The following is an 18,708-nucleotide window of genomic DNA, read 5'->3' as shown; positions in this document are numbered from 1 at the left end:
GTGGGTACCAACCGCACATGAGACGCTTAACTTCCCGCATGGTGGGCATAGCCACATGCGGGAAGTAAGCGATTCTCATGCATTCCTATGGGTGCGGAATCGCGGCAATTCTTTCGATTCCGCACAAAAGAATGAGCATGCTGCGATTTTTTCCGCGATGCGATTTCGCCGCGGAAAAAAGCGCAGCATTAGCACAGCATGTGCGGAATGCCATAGGAATGCACGGGGGCGTTCTGTACACGATTTTTAAACGTTTTCGCAGCGTTTTCGCGCCGAAAGTCGGGGCAAAAACGCTTAAAAATCGCTACGTGGGCACACAGCCTTAATGTGTCTCAGCGTCAAGTACAAAGAATTAAAAAAAAGATTCAAAAGAGACTGGAGATGTGTTTGACAAGCCCAGGTCCGGCAGACCCCGCAAGACAACTGCCCAGGAGGAACGTTTGTTGGTTAGAAAATCCAACCAATCCAAGCCCCTCTTCCACTGCAGCAGAGCTCCAATAGGCCTGGTCACCTCAAGTCCCTGTGTCAACTAGAACACTTTGTAGGATTCTGTCTCGAAATGGCCTCCATGGTCGAATCAGTGCCCAGAAGCCAGCACTAAACAAAAGGCAAATAAAAAAAAAACCGTGTGGCATTTGCAAAGTCCCACAGCCTGCTAAACAGATGGATGCTGGAAAAGTGGCAGGTGGATTTCTCTGATGAATCTTCAATAGAATTACACCACAGCCACCGCAAATACTGCAGGAGACCTACTGGAGCCCGTATGGATCCAAAATACACCCAGAACACAGTTAAATTGGTGGTGGAAAGATCATGGTCTGGGGTTACAATCAGTATGGGGGTGTGCGAAACATTTGCAAGGTGGAAGGCAATATTAATAGCCTAAAATATCAAGAAGTATTAGCTACCTCTTATATTCCAAATCATAAAAGGGGTCAAATTCTGCAGCAGGATGGTGCTCCATCTCATACATCCATCTCTACAACAAAGTTCCTCCAGGTAAAAAAGATCAAGGTGCTCAAGGACAGGCCAGCCCAGTCACCAGACATGAACATCATTGAGCATGTTTGGGGTAGGATGAAAGAGGAAGCTTGGAAGACAAAACCAAAGAATCTAGATGAACTCTGGGAGGCATGTAAGACTGCATTCTTTGCTATTCCTGATGACTTCATTAATTGTATGAATCATTGTTGAACCGCATGGATGCAGTCCTTCAAGCTCATGGAAGTCACACAAAATATTAAATATGACCCTAATAGCACCACAACTTCATTCACCATTGATGCCAATTTATTTTCTTAACCTAAACCACAGTTTGGAGGGTTTCAGCTTTCAAAAGAATAATTTATACAACCAATGGATGAATTTAACGTCAGGTTATTATAAACTTTTATTTACATAACATGGATAAGCGATATAACTTCTGTCAGGGAGTGTATGTTACAGAAAAGTTGTCAGAATCTGCCGGTTATCTTGTGTACAGGGGAGTCAGGAGAGTCCTGTATGTACCTTTATGACTTAAATATCTACAATAACAGTAATATATCCCATAGCTTAGAAACGGCTAGCAGTTTTTATAGAGTTATATCCAAATTGGCAAGTCATCCCCTATCCTATTGATAGTGGATAACTTGTTCATTGCTGCGTGTCGCTCGTGATCCCCAGCAATCTCAAAAATGGGTCTCCGCTGCGCCCCATCTTGAATGGAGCAGAGGTTGCACGCTTGTCCTCCATTCATTGTCTATGGTACTGCCGGAGAAAGCAGAGTACAGAAGATCTGTTTGGTTTGCTGGGGACATGATGCCCGACAACTGTGTATTACTCGTTACGGACACGGTGCCTGACAACTGTATATTATTTATCATTACACTTATGATGCCTAACAACAGTATATTACTCATTACATTACTCATTACGAACATGATGTCTGACAACAGTGTGCTGGTTGGTAGATACACGATGCCTGACAACCTTATATTACTCGTTAAGGACATGATGCCTGACAACTGAGTGTGGTTGGTAGATACACGATGTCTGACAAAACTTATATCATGTTACTTGCATTGTTATTCGAGTTTTCCAAAAACCTCACTGCGGTAGAGGACCGCTTTAGGAAAATAAGATGCAATAAATGCATTTTTGACATTTGGATACGATATATTTTCAATGCACGATGAGTGGGGATCAGACGACGGCTCCCCTTCATCTCCATCCGTTGCCCTGAATGAAGTGGCAGTAGCACCTCCTCTGACCGGGCGTAGCGTTACACGATGCAACCCAAATCACTTGAACAGGGAAAATACTTGGCTGGAAATGGGGTTTTCTTGGAAGCAAAGATGAAGGAGCCACTGTGCTATAATGAAAACTGTGGCACCTTCATTCTTGTCACTGGTGGGGGTCCCAGACCTCAACCAATCAATTACCTGATTAATAAGACATTTTCACTACAATGCCTTTACATGCATATTACACATTTGCTTTGGTAACCCATCAGCGGTTGACATGTTTCCTTTGCATTACTGTACAGTAATCTTCCCCTTTGCTTCTGTGCTCTTTGTACGGCACAAAGGAAAAATTAGTTATTGGCCAATCTATCTTACTTTGGAATATTTCACATAAAATATAATTACAATTTCATTGCAATTTCCTACAGAAGGATTTTTATGTTATATATATATATTTATACTGTCTTTTCCTCCTTCATATAGCGGCAGTGTGGACATCGGAAACATTAACTTGACATGCTCTCCAGGAAATCAGATTCCACGTTTTCTTCGAGTTCCCTAAGGACTCTTGTGGTGTCTTCTGCTGGGTATTCCACCGAGACGTCCAGATCCGGAGTTTGGCCCAATCCCCTTCCTTTTGCTTTGAATACGAAGCTGAGAGTCCTGAAAAATGGCATCAGCTGCGTGATCTTGGATATAGAGCGCAGGCTGAGAAGTGGGAATTCGGTTTTCTTGACACTTGAGCTTTCTGGTCTGATTTCCTGAGGAATAAGTTAGACTGTATTAAGTACAAAGACTTCCGTAAACTGGGACATCAAGTTACCACTTATGTATAGGATAGGCAATACTTTGTGACTCTCGTTCTAGGGATCAGTGAGGATCTCAGGGGTCGGACCCACATCTACCATGCAAGGATAACCCATCATTCTGACTTTGCTCTAGACTGGTAATAGATAGGCAGTTACCTACCCCGAACCTCACTCTCATCAGCTCGAGGATGCGGACTACATGAGGTTTACATTCCTGGTGATTTTCCACCACGTCCGCTGCTGGAACCGCACACGACTCTGCGTCCACTTCTGGAACGAAAGCCCATCTGTACCTGATGTACAAAACAGAAATCACCAATTGTGTCAGTTTCAGACATCAGATTACTATCCATCACTATTCTGCAAACATCTATTAAGAGGGTCCCCTGGGTCTTCAAGGGCATTTATCATAGTAGACAATTCCATATAGATACTCCACCGCCGGGACACCTACCATTCACTAATTGAGAACTGCAGTGAGGAGAAGCGATGGTCGAGGACATGTAGTATTCCTTGGTGCGGTACTTTGCTTTCTACATCAGTCCCATAGACTTTGAATGAAGCGGTACTGAGCATGCTCGACCACCGCTGACTTCAAAGTTCTCCTTACTGTGATTGTGCAGCGAGAAATGGGGGGACAAGGGACCCACCTTGTAGCGATTGCTGCTGGACTGAATTGTGTGGCCCCCAAGGTTCTGACTTATATCACCTGTCCTGTAAACAGATCTGATGTCCATAGCTACACCTTTAAAACATTATGGCTCATCCATAAGATCAATAGGGGGTCTAATCTCCGGCTCGTGGCTCCAGACACATGAATGAAAAGATCGGCCGTTCCAGCAGTCACAGCCAGCCGTAAGGATGAGCTGCGTAGTCACATAGGTGAAAAAAGACACAGGTCCATCAAGTTCAATCTGTTTCCACCAGTTGTACATTCTTTATTGCAGGCTGTGGCTCATAGCTTTAGCTGCAACCTGCAATGATGTAGGTCATGGGTTCGATGCACCGAAAAGAAGAACAAAAAAAAAAAAAAAAAAAAAAAGACATTTCTGGTTAGCTCAGTTGGTTAGAATGGTGCTTAAAATGCCCAAATCGTGGGTTGGATGCCCATACAAGAAAGATTGTTTAACCCCTTAATGACCGCTTGCCCGTCTTTTTACTGACCTGAGACCAAAGAGAATAGCATCCCCATACAGGTGACAATCCAGCAGCTGTCGGCTGTCCACTATAGCTGACAACTTGCTTTATCAGCCACGATCAGTGTTTGCACCATCCATATCTGTTTAACCTCTTAGATGCTGCTGTCAAAAGTGATTACATCATGTAAATGGTTAACAGAGTGTGAGGGGGCTACCTCTTTAACCCCACTGCACCCTGAGATCATGATTGTGTGGTCCTGATGTTTGTTATGGCAATTCACGGCCAAGTGGCGGCCTTAGAGTCTGCCGGTTACAGCGGCCTGTTCAGAAGTTAGCGGCATTTAGATGGTAAAAATAAAATTTGTCATTCCTGTTATGCCACTTTACTTTAATTCCTGAAAAGCACCTGAAGGGTTCGTGAACTACCTAAAAGAAGTTTTCAGTATGTCAGGGGGTGCTGTTTTTAAAACAGTATCACTTTTGGAATCTTCCAATATATAGGGTCCTTAAAGACACTTCAAACCTGATAGGTACCTAAAAAACTACATTTTGTAAATTTCCTTGAAAAAATGAAAAAATTTCTGCTACATTTTTAAACCCCCTAAAATGCTAACAAAATAAAACATTTTACAAATGGTGCTGATGTAAAGCAGCTATCGGATTGCAGACCCCTGATCCTATCCACAACAACTAACAGTAGCCGTGGGGGGTTCCTACGATGCCCTAGACCCCTCGATCACAGCCGGAGAACTAAATAGGCCTAAAGAAAGAAAGGGGAAATCTAAACTGCCCCAGAGCAGACCCCAAAGCAATAGGCAGCCCCCAACAAATAATGACGGTGAAGCAAGATGAAAACACTAACACAGATAGAAAGATAGGTTGAGCAAACGATGGGGCCCAAGCTAACTAAAAAGGACAGGATAGAAAAGCTGCTGTCTGCAATCCGTAAAAAACCCTACCAAAAAATGTCCCAACCGTCTGATAGGAAAAACAGGCCCTGAAGTCGCTAGGACTTCAAAAAGACTATATCAGCACTCAGGTAAATTCTGAAGACAGAGCAAAGAGACAAACTGATAAGAGACAAAAATGGAACTCAGCACACCCCCGACCGGGGATGGCTGAACTCCAAAAAACAAGGTAAACAAAACAAAACTAATAAGTTCAATAGCAGAGCAAAAACTTATCTTTGGGAAGCAGGAATCAGACTGGTTTCTAAGAATTCAGCAGAGAAATCACCAGCGACTCAGAAGGGCGTCGGCTGCCTTATATCCAGTCAGAATTTCCTGTTACCCAGTCATCATCTACAAGATCAGGTGTTTGGTAATCAGCCTCACTACCTTCCTTCACCAGAAGAGGGAGTTCAGCAGACATCGACGGTGAAGGGGAAAATGAACTCACAACAGTACCTCCCCCTTGAGGAGGGGTCACCGAACCCTCATCCACGCCACCAGGGTGATCAGGATGGGCCCGATGAAAGGCACAAACCAATCTTTCGGCATGAATATCGGATGCAGGGACCCAAGAATTATCCTCCTGGCCATAACCCTTCCATTTAACCAAATACTGGAGTCTCCGTCTAGCCAGGCGAGAATCCAGTATCTTCTCAACCTCATATTCCACATTACCTTCAACCAATACCGGGTCAGGAGGTGCCACCACAGGAACTACTGGCTCAACAAACCTCTTTAACAGAGACTTATGAAACACGTTATGGATCTTAAATGTAACAGGAAGAGCCAATCGAAAAGAGACTGGATTAAGAATCTCCAAAATCTTGTAAGGTCCAATAAATCTAGGTTTAAACTTTGGAGAAGCCACCTTCATAGCGATATTCTTTGATGACAACCAAACCATATCACCCACCTTAAACTGGGGACCAATGGTCCTATGCCGGTTGGAAAACCGCTGGGCCTTTTCCTGGGAGAGAGACAACTTATCCACCACTTGGTCCCAGATCTGGTGCATTCTCTCCACCACAGTGTCAACACCTGGGCAGGCAGAAGGCTCCACCTGCCCTGAAGAGAATCGAGGATGAAACCCAAAGTTACAAAAAAAAAGGTGACATCAAAGTGGCAGAACTAGCTCTATTATTTAAAGCAAATTCGGCCAAGGGCAAAAATGAAACCCAATCATCCTGATGAGCAGAAATAAAACATCTCAAATACGACTCCAAAGTCTGGTTTGTTTTCTCCGTCTGCCCATTGGTCTGAGGGTGAAACGCAGAGGAGAAGGACAACTGAATTCCCAGCTTGGAACAGAAAGTCCTCCAAAATCTAGACACAAACTGAACTCCTCTGTCAGATACAATGTTCTCAGGAATCCCGTGCAAGCGAACCACCTGTTGCAAAAAGAAGGGCACCAGCTCTGAGGAAGATGGCAACTTAGGGAGTGGTACAAGATGGACCATCTTAGAGAATCTATCACAAATCACCCAAATAACAGTCATTCTCTGAGAGACAGGCATATCAGAGATAAAATCCATTGAAATATGGGTCCATGGCCTCCTGGGCACCGGCAAAGGCATCAACAACCCACTAGAGCGAGAACAAGGTTTAGACCGAGAGCAAGTCCCACAGGACTGCACAAAATTCCTGATATCACGAGACAAGGCGGGCCACCAAAAAGACCGACTCACCAAATCTCTAGTACCAAAAATACCTGGATGACCAGCCAATGCAGAGCAATGAACTTCAGACATCACTCTCTTCCTCCACTGGTCAGGAACATACAATTTTCCAATGGGACAACGCTCAGGTTTGTCCTCCTGAAACTCTTCCAGAGCACGTCTCAAATCGGGCGAGATGGCAGAAAGAACTACCCCCTCACCTAAGATGGTAGCAGGCTTGGCCACAACAGGAGAATCAGCAAAGAAACTCCTAGAGAGGGTGTCTGCCTTGACATTCTTAGTGCCCGGAAGAAAAGAGACCACAAAATCAAAACGTGTGAAAAACAAGGCCCACCTAGCCTGTCTAGGATTCAAGCGTTTGGCCGACACCAGGTAAATCAAATTCATGTGGTCAGTAAGGACCACGACTTGATGTTTAGCTCCCTCCAACCAATGTCTCCACTCCTCAAATGCCCATTTCATGGCTAACAGTTCCCGATTCCCCACATCTTAGTTACGTTCGGATGGGGAGAACTTTCGGGAAAAGAAAGTACAGGGATTCATTTTAGATGTTACAGGATCTTTTTGGGACAAAACAGCTCCTGCACCAATCTCAGAAGCGTCCACCTCTACCTGAAACGGGAGTGAGAGACATCAGGTTGCCTCAGAACCGGAGCAGAAGTGAATCTTCGCTTCAGCTCCTGAAAGGAAGAAACAGCCTCCGGAGACCAATTCAGCACATCAGCACCCTTCTTAGTCAAATCAGTCAATGGCTTGGCAATACTAGAAAAATTAGCTATAAATTTCCGATAAAAATTAGCAAAACCCAAAAACTTCTGGAGGGCCTTCAAAGAAGTGGGCTGAACCAAATCATAAATGGTCTGTACCTTGGCCGGGTCCATTTCAATAGTTGACGGAGACAAAATGAATCCCAAAAATGAAATCCTCTGTACCCCAAAAAGGCATTTCGAACCCTTGACATACAGGGAATTCTCCCTCAAAATCCGGAACACAGTCCGAACATGTTCCACATGAGAGTCCCAATCCTTGGAAAAGATCAAAATATCATCCAGACAGATGATCAAAACTTTATCCACCAAGTCTCGGAAAATATAATTCATGAAGCACTGGAAGACAGAAGGGGCATTAGTGAGCCCAAAAGGCATCACCAGGTACTCAAAATGTCCCTCCGGAGTATTAAACGCCGTCTTCCATTCATCCCCATGCTTAATGCGAATAAGATTATACGCCCCCCTGAGGTCAAGCTTTGTAAACCAGCAAGCACCTTTAACTCTGGAGAATAGATCAGAAATCAGGGGTAACGGATACTGATATTCAACAGTAATTTTGTTGAGGGAACGATAGTCAATACAATGCCTTAAAGACCCATCTTTCTTAGCCACGAAAAAAACCCCCAGCACCTAAGGGTGAAGAGGATGGTCTAATATGACCCTTCTCCAACGACTCCTTAATATAGGATCGCTTAGCCTCGTGCTCGGGTACAGATAAATTGAAAAGTTGACCCTTGGGAAATTTACACCCCGGGCTCAGCTCAATTGCACAGTCATAACTCCTATGAGGAGGCAAAGACGCAGACTCATTCTCACTAAATACATCATAATAATCAGCCAAATAGTCAGGAACATCATGCGACTGGGGAGAGGTGGAGAAAACAGGAGCATCACTAAGGGCACACCGACAGCCCCAACTCACCACAGACACAGATTTCCAATCCAAAACTGGATTATGGATTTGCAACCAGGGAAACCCCAGAACAATGGTATCATGCAAATTATGCAACACCAAAAATCTGCAATTCTCTTGATGGTCTGGGGCGACCCGCATTACCACCTGGGTCCAAAACTGAGGTTTATTCTTTGCCAAAGGAGTAGCATCAATACCCCTCAAAGGGATAGGCGTCCGCAGAGGTGTCATAGGAAATCCACAACGTTTAGCAAAATCCAAGTCCATCAGGTTCAGAGCTGCTCCCGAATCCACAAAAGCCTTAGCGGAAAATGTGGACAGGGAGCAGATCAGAGTAATTGCCAGAAGAAACTTAGGTTGAACACTACCCACAGCAAATGTGTGTGCAAAATGTTTCTCTCGTTTAGGGCAGACAGAAATAATATGCGAGGCATCACCACAGAAGAAACACAGCTTATTACGCCTTCTGAACTCCTGACGTTGCGCCCTAGACAAAACTCTATCACATTTCATAGGTTCAGACATTTGTTCGACAGGTGGCAACACCTCTCGTGCGGTTTTGCGTTCACGCAAACGCCGATCAACCTGAATGGCTAATGACATAGAATCGTCAAGACCAGAGGGAACAGGAAATCCCACCATAGTATCTTTTACGGTTTCAGACAAACCCTTCCGAAAGAGAGCTGCCAAGGCACCATCATTCCAGGTAGTAAAGACCGCCCACTTTCGGAATTTTTGACAGTACAACTCTGCCGAATCCCGACCCTGGCTCAATGCCAACAGGGCCTTTTCAGCCTGATCAATAGCATTAGGTTCATCATACAACAACCCCAAGGCTTGAAAAAATGCGTTCACATTAGTAAGAATGGGATCATCAGGTTTCAAAGAAAACGCCCAATCCTGGGGATCGCCGCGCAGCAAAGAGATGACAATTTTAACCTGCTGCGCGGAGCTCCCCGACGAGTTAGGCTTCAAGGCAAAAAATAATTTACAATTATTCTTGAAATTAAAAAATTTAGACTGATCCCCAAAAAACACATCAGGAGTAGGGATCTTTGGTTCAGCAGCATGTGAATGAGAAAGATAGGCGGAAATTCCCCGCACTTCAGCAGTGAGCTGCTCCACACGATCAGACAATTGATTCATCTCCATTAAGAAAGAAAAAGAAAAAAAAATTCCCCCTACGGCCTCAGAGACATAGAGGAAAAAATATACACAAAAAAAAAAAAAAAAAAAAAAAAATTGACAAACTTTTTTTTTTTTTCTTTACAATTCTTTCCTGCTATTGAGTACCCTAGGATCTGCGGTATGGCTGGTGATTCTGTTATGAATGAGTCACCGAAGGAGGAAAAAACAAAAATACAAGCTAAGTCCAGAAAACCGGAGAGGTTGGAAGCTATCGGATTGCAGACCCCTGATCCTATCCACAACAACTAACAGTAGCTGTGGGGGGTTCCTACGATGCTCTAGACCCCTCGATCACAGCCGGAGAACTAAATAGGCCTAAAGAAAGAAAAGGGGAAATCTAAACTGCCCCAGAGCAGACCCCAAAGCAATAGGCAGCCCCCAACAAATAATGACGGTGAAGCAAGATGAAAACACTAACACAGATAGAAAGATAGGTTGAGCAAATGATGGGGCCCAAGCTAACTAAAAAGGACAGGATAGAAAAGCTGCTGTCTGCAATCCGTAAAAAACCCTACCAAAAAATGTCCCAACCGTCTGATAGGAAAAACAGGCCCTGAAGTCGCTAGGACTTCAAAAAGACTATATCAGCACTCAGGTAAATTCTGAAGACAGAGCAAAGAGACAAACTGATAAGAGACAAAAATGGAACTCAGCACACCCCCGACCGTGGATGGCTGAACTCCAAAAAACAAGGTAAACAAAACAAAACTAATAAGTTCAATAGCAGAGCAAAAACTTATCTTTGGGAAGCAGGAATCAGACTGGTCTCTAAGAATCCAGCAGAGAAATCACCAGCGACTCAGAAGGGCGTCGGCTGCCTTATATCCAGTCAGAATTTCCTGTTACCCAGTCATCATCTACAAGATCAGGTGTTTGGTAATCAGCCTCACTACCTTCCTTCACCAGAAGAGGGAGTTCATCAGACATCGACGGTGAAGGGGAAAATGAACTCACAACAGTGGTGCCTGCAATGCTGTTAGGACCAGGTTGAGGCCCCACGTTTCCAGTGGACGTTTGTAGGGGGGAACTAAATCGGGAAACTCCCTGGAGAAAAGTCCTTACTTGTGGCTCGTTAGCAATGCGCCAGAGTGGAATCTGGCCGTGAGATTCGCACCAGGTAAAGAAAGCTCTCCAGGTACGGTAATAAGTCTTGGCGGAGGCTGGCTTCCGTGCCCTGACCATGGTCTTAATGACGTCCGGTGAGAGGCCTGCCTGGGTTAGAACCCAGGTCTCAAGGGCCACGCCATCAAATTGAGGGCCTCTGAGTTCTGGTAGTAGAACGGGCATTGTGACAGAAGATCGGGACGGTCGGGGAGACGCCAGGGGGCGTCTGCTGTAAGTTGTACAATGTTGGCGTACCATGTACGTCTGGGCCAGTCTGGCGCGATCAGGATGGTTGGAACTCCCTCTTGTTTGATCTTCCTCACGACTCTGGAGATCAGAGGGAGGGGTGGAAAAATGTACAGAAGCTGGAGCTGGGTCCAGTCCTGAACCAGGGCATCTGCTCCGAGCGGCCAAGGATCGTGTGTCCTGGCCATGAAGTTGGAGACCTTGGCATTGAGATGGGATGCCATTAGGTCCACGTCCGGGGTCCCCCAGCGACGACAGATCTGGTGAAAAATGTCGGGATGGAGAGACCACTCCCCCGAGTCCATTCCTTGTCTGCTGAAGAAGCCGGCTTCCCAGTTGTCCACACCCGGAACGTAGACCGCAGAGAGTACCGACCTCGTGTCTTCTGCCCAGTGGAGGATATGTGCCACTTCCTTCATCGCCTGGGTACTGCGGGTTCCGCCTTGGTGATTCACATATGCCACCGCCGTAGCATTGTCGGACTGTATTCTGATATGAGAGGCTGCCAGCAAGTGATGAAAGGCTCTCAGTGCCAAGAAGATGGCCCGAATCTCCAGGACGTTGATGGGCATGGTCGCTTCCTGTGTTGACCACTTGCCTTGTGCCCTGTGATGTAGGTGCACCGCACCCCAACCTGTCAGGCTTGCGTCGGTGGTCAGAACCTTCCATTGACCTGAGAGAAAAAATTTTCCCCTTGCAAGCGAGGTTGGCTTGAGCCACCAGTGCAGGGACCTTCTGGTTTTCGATGTTAGCCGGAACTCCCTGTCGAGTGAGAAAGGATTCCTGTCCCAGTACTTGAGGATGGCTAGTTGAAGGGGTCTGAGGTGAAACTGGGCAAACGGTACCGTCTCCATTGCTGCTGCCATCCTGCCGAGGACTCTCATGGCAAACCGGAGAGATCGGGGGGGGGGGATCGCGGAGGAGTATGCGAACTCCCAGACGGAGAGCCAGTGCCTTGTCCCTGGGTAGGAGCACCAGACCCCTGGAGGTGTCGAATAGCATCCCCAGGAATGTCAGAGACTGACTCGGGGTAGTCGATGACTTTTGCAAGTTGACTAACCAGCCCAGGCGACTCAGAGTGTTGATTGTGATTGAGACGCTGATCTCGCAGTCTTTGAAGGTGGGAACCTTGATAAGAAGGTCGTCCAGGTATGGAACGACTACTATGCCTCTGGAGTGTAGAACGTCCATGGTGGCTGCCATGATTTTTGTAAATGTCCTGGAAGCCGTGGCGAGTCCGAACGGGAGGGCCACGAACTGGTAGTGATCCTGGTCGATAGCGAACCTGAGAAACCTTTGATGGGCGGGAGCAATCGGTATGTGCAGGTATGCGTCCTGTATGTCTATGGAGGCGAGAAATTCTCCCTGCTCCATGGATGCAACGATGGACCGAAGGGACTCCATGCGGAAATGACGAACCCGTACATATTTGTTGAGTTGTTTCAGGTTCAGTATGGGCCGTACGCTGCCTCCTTTCCTGGGGACTACAAATAGATTGGAGTAGAACCCTCAGAAGCGCTCGGTTGCGGGAACCGGTACTATGACTCCTGCTTGAAGGAGGGAGGAAACCGCGTGGCGCAAGGCATGAGCCTTGTCTGGCGGCTTTGGGGGAACAGAGAGGAAGAACCGGTTCGGTGGGCTGGAAGTGAACTCTCTCTTGTATCCGGAAGACACTATTTCCCTGACCCACCCGTCTTCTGTAATAGGCAGCCAGACTTGCTGAAAGTGTAAAAGTCGTCCGCCTACGGGTGGGGTGTCTTCCGAAGTTCGTGAGTCATGATGAGGAGAAAGTCTGAGGTTTTCCTCCTTTGGGCTTTGCCTGGCCTGCTTTCGGCTGCCAGGTCCTGTCCGGCCTCTGCGCCGCCCGTGATTTGTCCCTGCGTGGAGAGCGGTTACGATTTTGTGCTGGACGCGAGACGGACCAGCCTGAAGAATTCCGAAAGGATCGGAATCGTGTTTGGTTACGCCTTTTGAACGTGCGTTTAGGTTTTAGTTGAGGGAGAGAGGTACTCTTCCCCCCAGTGGCATTGGATATCATTGTGTCCAACTTTTCACCGAAAAGTCGCCCACTGGTGTACGGGAGGTGTGTGAGGGACTTTTTCGAGGCCGCGTCTGCTTTCCATTCCCGTTGCCAAAGGATACACCGGATTGTGATGGCGTTTGATGCTATTCCCGCTACACCTCTTGCGGAATCCAGAGCTGCATGAAGCATGTAATCTGCTACCACTGCTATTTGAACCGCTTGGTCCGACAGCTCAGGATTGGAAGCTTGGAGGCCATCCTGCAAATTTTTGGCCCAAGCCAGAATGGCTTTGGCTGCCCAGACTGAAGTGAACGCGGGAGTCAGGGAGGCCCCTGCCGCTTCGAAAATTTAACGAGCCATACGTTCTACCGGCAGGTCTGCTGCGTCTCTAAGGGTTGAGCTATCTGGCAGTGACAGGAGGGTCTGTGCTGCTAACCTAGAGACTGGAGGGTCCACTTCGGGCGGATCTGTCCACTCCTTGGTGTTCTTCTGTGGGAAAGGGTACCTTGCCTCCAAATATTTGCGATTGGTGAATTTCTTCTCGGGCTGCGAAAACTGCTTAGTAAGTATCGTCTGAAATTCCGGATGATTAGAGAAGACCTTAGGCGGTTTCAGGACACTTTCAAAGCAAATTTTGCGTTACGGGGGTGGATCAGAAATGTCCAGCACCCGATGGATGGAAGAGATAATGTCCTCAACTAGTGCTGCATTGCTAGGGGTATCGGGGACCAGAGACCTCTCCGTTTCGTTGTCTGAGGCGTTCCCTGGTGGGCGAACTGGGGAGGAGGTCTCCTGTGGTTGGGGATCGCTGTGGAGATCTGCGTTGTCTGCCCCTAGTAGGGGACGGTCTAGGTGACCTGGAACTACGGTGTCTCTCCCTAGAGGGGGATGACCGTGTGCTATGGGATGACGCAGATGAACGCGACCTGTGGGTCCGCTTACGTCTGGGAGAGCCAGAAACAGCCTGTCCCTGAGTGGAGCTGTCCCTTTGCTGGGTAACGTTCATAGCCGAGACATGACCCTGCAGAGCCTGAAGCAATGTGGAGGTCAGGTTATCTATGGACTGCGTCATAGACTGCGACATTTGAGTAGCCCATTCCGGCGTGGTAGCAGACGCTGAAGCATTGGTAGGAGCCTCTTGGGGTTCTGACCCAGTATTTTGGATACAATCCCGGCAGTGCGGGTACGTGCTGCCACTGGGGAGAGTGGTTTTACAGGCTGTGCAGAATGCATAAAAGCAGTCCTGCCTGGTTCTCTTGTACCTTGAGCCCAGCATAGTGCACCGAGTGCAGAAGGGCTGGCTATGCAGAGGGCTCTACAGGGGTGGCTATGCAGAGGAAACCTATAGGGGAGCCTTATAGGGAATATGGATTCACAGCCGAGTAAGAAAACCCAGCTGTGATCTTACCCCATCAGTGTGTCCCTAGGTCCAGCGCCGTAGATTCACAGTCCTGTGCCCCCCCGGAGACTGACTGACATGCTGTTGATGTCACAATGCCTTCTCCTGCAGCAATTCAGCCCAGAAATGGCTGCTGAGAGGACGAGGAGGAAGAGGAAGGGGGGAGGAGAGCTGAAAAGGGCGCACAGAGCTATGTAAAAACTCGCCCTGTCTCGATCCGCCCCTTCTGTAATGTGTCATATTTGTCATCCGGGGGGCGGGGAGGAGGCGGCGGCTTCAGCTAGGCCGAAGCCGCGGTCTAAATTTGAAGTCTGATGCCCAGGAGGGCTCCAGACTGGCGCGGTTGTCCGGGAGGGGGTCGCATCTGAACCAGACCCCCCCCCCCCGGATCTAAAGGCAGGATAGCGGTGGGGCTGGTAACAGGAGCGGGGCCCTGTGAGGGGTCCCTCTGAAGCGCTATGGAGCTGGCGCTACCGCAGAGACAGGGGCATAGGAGCCCTGTGTCTGTCTGTGTGAGCTATGCCTGCGTGCACTCTCCCCCGGCCCCTACACGAGCCCGCAGCTGGGCTGGAGGTCCCTGGCTTTGAAGCCGCAGAATGCTGCCTTGTACAGGCTCTACCTGAGGGGTCTCAACCTAATGCTCCCAGAGGGGGATTAGGGAGGGTGCTGCTGTCACCATCAGGGGGCTTCATCCTTGCCTCGACCTCAACCCAGAACCCAAGGGAATTGGGGAAGGAGGGGGGTCTTGACTTCAAACCAGTACCCGAAGGACTAGGGAAGGAGCGACATGGGGAATAGCCACCTCAACTTCAACTGGGCACCCTATAATAGGGGCCAAGGAAGGAGCCATACCCGCTTTTCTTCATCTGTAGTCCGTCAGGAAAAAAACGGAAAAAAAAAATAAAAAGGAAAAAAATCTTTAGGTGTGCCTCCTATGCGACACTAAGCAAAAACTGGAGAAGGCTGATGCCGTCCAGGGGTGTATACTGCAGAGGAGGAGCCAAAGTTAATCTTTTTCAGATTATGCATAGTGTCGCCTCCTAGTGGACAGCAGCATAACACCCATGGTTCTGTGTCCCCCAATGAGGCGACAGAGTAAAAAACTTCTATACTGTCTGCCATTATTACCTCTTGCGCTCGGACATTCCACGGTCTGGCTGCTCTAACTGTGAGGAACCCTTCCCTGTTTAGCTGCTGGAATCGCCTTTGCTCCACACGTACAGAATGTCCCTTGTAGATATAGAACATTTACACTGTACAAATGAGTATCAGGCTGCAGCCCCGAGGTACTATCCTAATATCAGGTAATTAGAATTGGCGGCATGTATAGTACCAGCCCTGTTGTAGCAGATGCCAATTGCTTGGATTTCACCATTTCTGCATTAAGATCTTCGATAAAATGTGACTTTTGACATTCTCATGGGATAAACGTCTGATTGGTCAGGACTAAGAATGAAGATGTCGGGTCCCCTGAGCTGTGCAGAAATGTTCATTTCTATATGGTAACATTGTTTTTCAATACCTATAAAGGATGCAGATATGGAAATGGAGCTGAATGAGCATGCTCAGACATGCTGCTGATAATGCATTAAAGTTTTCAACCAATTTGAATATTAAAAACAAAAAAAAAAGTCTAAAAAAGAACCTTAAAAGTGACACATCATAGCATTCGGGAACCTACATCTGGAATAGAGGCATCTTATCTGGAGGGAATGACAGCGCTGTGTCCAGGAACTTGCAAGCAGATAAGTATAAGTCCAGGCAGTTCTGCTGGATTTCCACATACACGGGGCCATTGCTCTCAGTCGGTGCCGCCTTCTGCTTATTTGCTTTACTGTTCCTGCAAGAAATAATAATACACAACCAAAGGATGTAAATGGGAATCGTCACATCCATGAGAGCATTGCAGATGAGCAAGTGAGAAATCAATGCGATCTTACTTTGTTGTGGTCTCCTCTTCCGTTAAATCATCTTGTAGTTGGACAAACGTGTGGATCTGAAGAGTAAAAGATCATGTCATACAGAGAGTACATCCATTATTAATATGTATTACATACCCATACAGCCATGGTAGCCACATGCAGCTTTTTTATGAAGTTCCTGGCTCCACAAATCCATTTTAAACAAGTGTTGAGTATACAGGAGACTGTCGCGGAGACTGGCACACTGATGTGGGCATTGTTAAGGTGAGGGCATTGATATAGCCATTATTACTACATTAAAGGGGTTCTACAAGAATGTAATAAAATAGTCACTGACAAGTAATATAATCCGTAGCCTGTCCTAGTCATGTGTCAGGAAGGGCTACTGTCTGTAGAAACACACCTCCTGTGACCTGTGTCTCAACTAACACAGGAGCAAAATTGTAGCACACATACCAGAGCTGCATCAACCTGGTAAAATTCTATACTAAAGTTTGTCCACAGTGGACCAGGTCTCTCTAACAAAGATGTCACTCAAAGAATAATTAAATGCGTTAAGGAGCAAAGCCAGACCGTTATACAGCCAGGGGTAAAATCTTCGCATATAGAAAAATAAAAATCTAAAAGTACCACACCTATAGAGTCTAGACCAAAACCATTCATTACAATGTTCCGATGCACCACTGGTAGATCTAAATCAATGATGTCCAAAACATTTCCATCATGCAGAGTATTTATATTCCCATATATAGATGCAGGGTATAGTGTCCCCTCACCGCTGGGGACGTCAGATTAATTATAAATGGCTACCCATAGGTCATTCAAATCAAGGGTCATTCAAATCCCAAGGAACATGAACAGGGAGGGTATTGTAAGGAGGCATCAGATTGTATGTTACTTATCTGTAACTCTATCATATACGCAGCCCCGACGCGTTTCCCCTCCGTCTTACAGTTTCTTAGGAGGCTCATGAAGTAACCACTGTCCATATTACATCTGTGATAAATTGTGGCCTAACTGTAGGTCGCAGCCGTCGGTGAGCGGAGGCGCCACATTGCGTCCAAGCTAGGGTGCCAACCTCCGCAGCCAGGAAGGGGTGTAAATCAGGGCATCTACAGTGCAAAAGATTTTTTCCACATGTACTTTAAACCGTAAGGTTTACTATATTTGAAATTCTTTTCTTTTTTTCATCTTCTATTTTTGACTATTTTAAATTATTTAAATAAATGTGACATTTTAGAGAGGATTTTTTTTTGATAAGCCAATGCTTTGCTAACCCATCACTTGGTAAGATTAACGTTACATATATTTGCCATGTCTCCTATCTATCGAAAGCTAAAATCATGATAGGAAATATGGTATTAATATCTTCCACCTGGGACCTCCAGGGAGGCAGATTTCCTGAAGATTGGGGATTTCCTAATTTTTTGGGACTTAACTGCATCCCATTGACCTGCCCCATGTAAGGGAAGGTATGTGGGAGGGACTCCTATCTGATTAAAGCAAATTCTGAATTATAATAATTGTTCAGTGCTGAGAGATACAGCTTGCTGTAGGATTGTCCCATATTTCAACCAGAGAGCTCCCCTCCATAAAGATCTGGCGCCATTTCCGTGACATGAAGTTGAGTAATTTTCTTTTGTTATTCATTTTTATTTTATGTAGCTGTATATACTGTATTATTTTGTCCCCTTTTGTAATATCTTTTGTATAGTTTTCTAAACACTGCCTACTCAGATTAAATATATAACATTTAATAGCTTAGTTCCTCTTGTTCTATAAACCGCACCCCTGAAGCCTGATGCTATACGTTATTGGTAATGGGTGTCCATTCGGCTTATATAAACAATTGATAATTGTAAGTATTTTCTCCTCGGTTATCGCGGTGTGCTTGACGGTGACCGTACCGAAGTTTACATACATACATATATATATATATATATATATATATATATGTGTGTGTGTATGTATAAATTGCATATGTATATATTATACGGTCTCTGGGTAGCGCACAGTGACCTGCCTAGAAGCGAAACCAGCTGTGGCTTCGTCCATCAATCGTCAATCAGTTGCGTGATTGTCCGGACAATTGGAGGCAGCGGAGTGTTTGGTTCGTGACAAATTGTGACAGCTGTGGGATTTCTGCGAGATCCCCTGGCTGTTCCCTGACACTTGGTTTCGGCAGCTTGTAAGTTTCCTATTCATTTCAGTGGCAAAACACTTCTACAGAGTTTATGATGTCATCTCCTGGCATATTTATTGATGGAAAACACAAAATTTGCCATTAAAGAGGAGTCTTTCGGCCCAAACTTGCAGTATAAACTAAGCACATAGCACTGTAGGG

The 18,708-nt window shown here is 46.4% G+C and overlaps 1 protein-coding gene across 2 annotated transcripts in view; it reads right to left on the bottom strand.

Annotated features, from left to right (window-relative positions):
- Positions 1–1,361: 1,361 nt before the first annotated feature.
- DOP1B (DOP1 leucine zipper like protein B) overlaps positions 1,362–18,708 on the bottom strand; it is a 117,671-nt gene continuing 100,324 nt past the window's right edge. For both annotated transcript variants that reach the window (XM_073584644.1, XM_073584645.1), the window contains exons 34-37: positions 16,383–16,438; positions 16,124–16,282; positions 3,195–3,327; positions 1,362–2,986 (exon numbers count right to left, since the gene is read on the bottom strand). In XM_073584644.1, the coding sequence (XP_073440745.1) occupies positions 2,732–2,986; positions 3,195–3,327; positions 16,124–16,282; positions 16,383–16,438 (603 nt within the window). In that variant the 3' untranslated portion in view covers positions 1,362–2,731. The remainder of the gene's footprint in view (positions 2,987–3,194; positions 3,328–16,123; positions 16,283–16,382; positions 16,439–18,708) is intronic.

This window comes from Dendrobates tinctorius, unplaced genomic scaffold (assembly GCF_039654945.1).
Source record: "Dendrobates tinctorius isolate UK_male_01 unplaced genomic scaffold, ASM3965494v1 ptg000084l, whole genome shotgun sequence".
Taxonomy (NCBI): Eukaryota; Metazoa; Chordata; class Amphibia; order Anura; family Dendrobatidae; genus Dendrobates; species Dendrobates tinctorius.
This window is presented reverse-complemented; position numbering and strand designations above follow the sequence as displayed.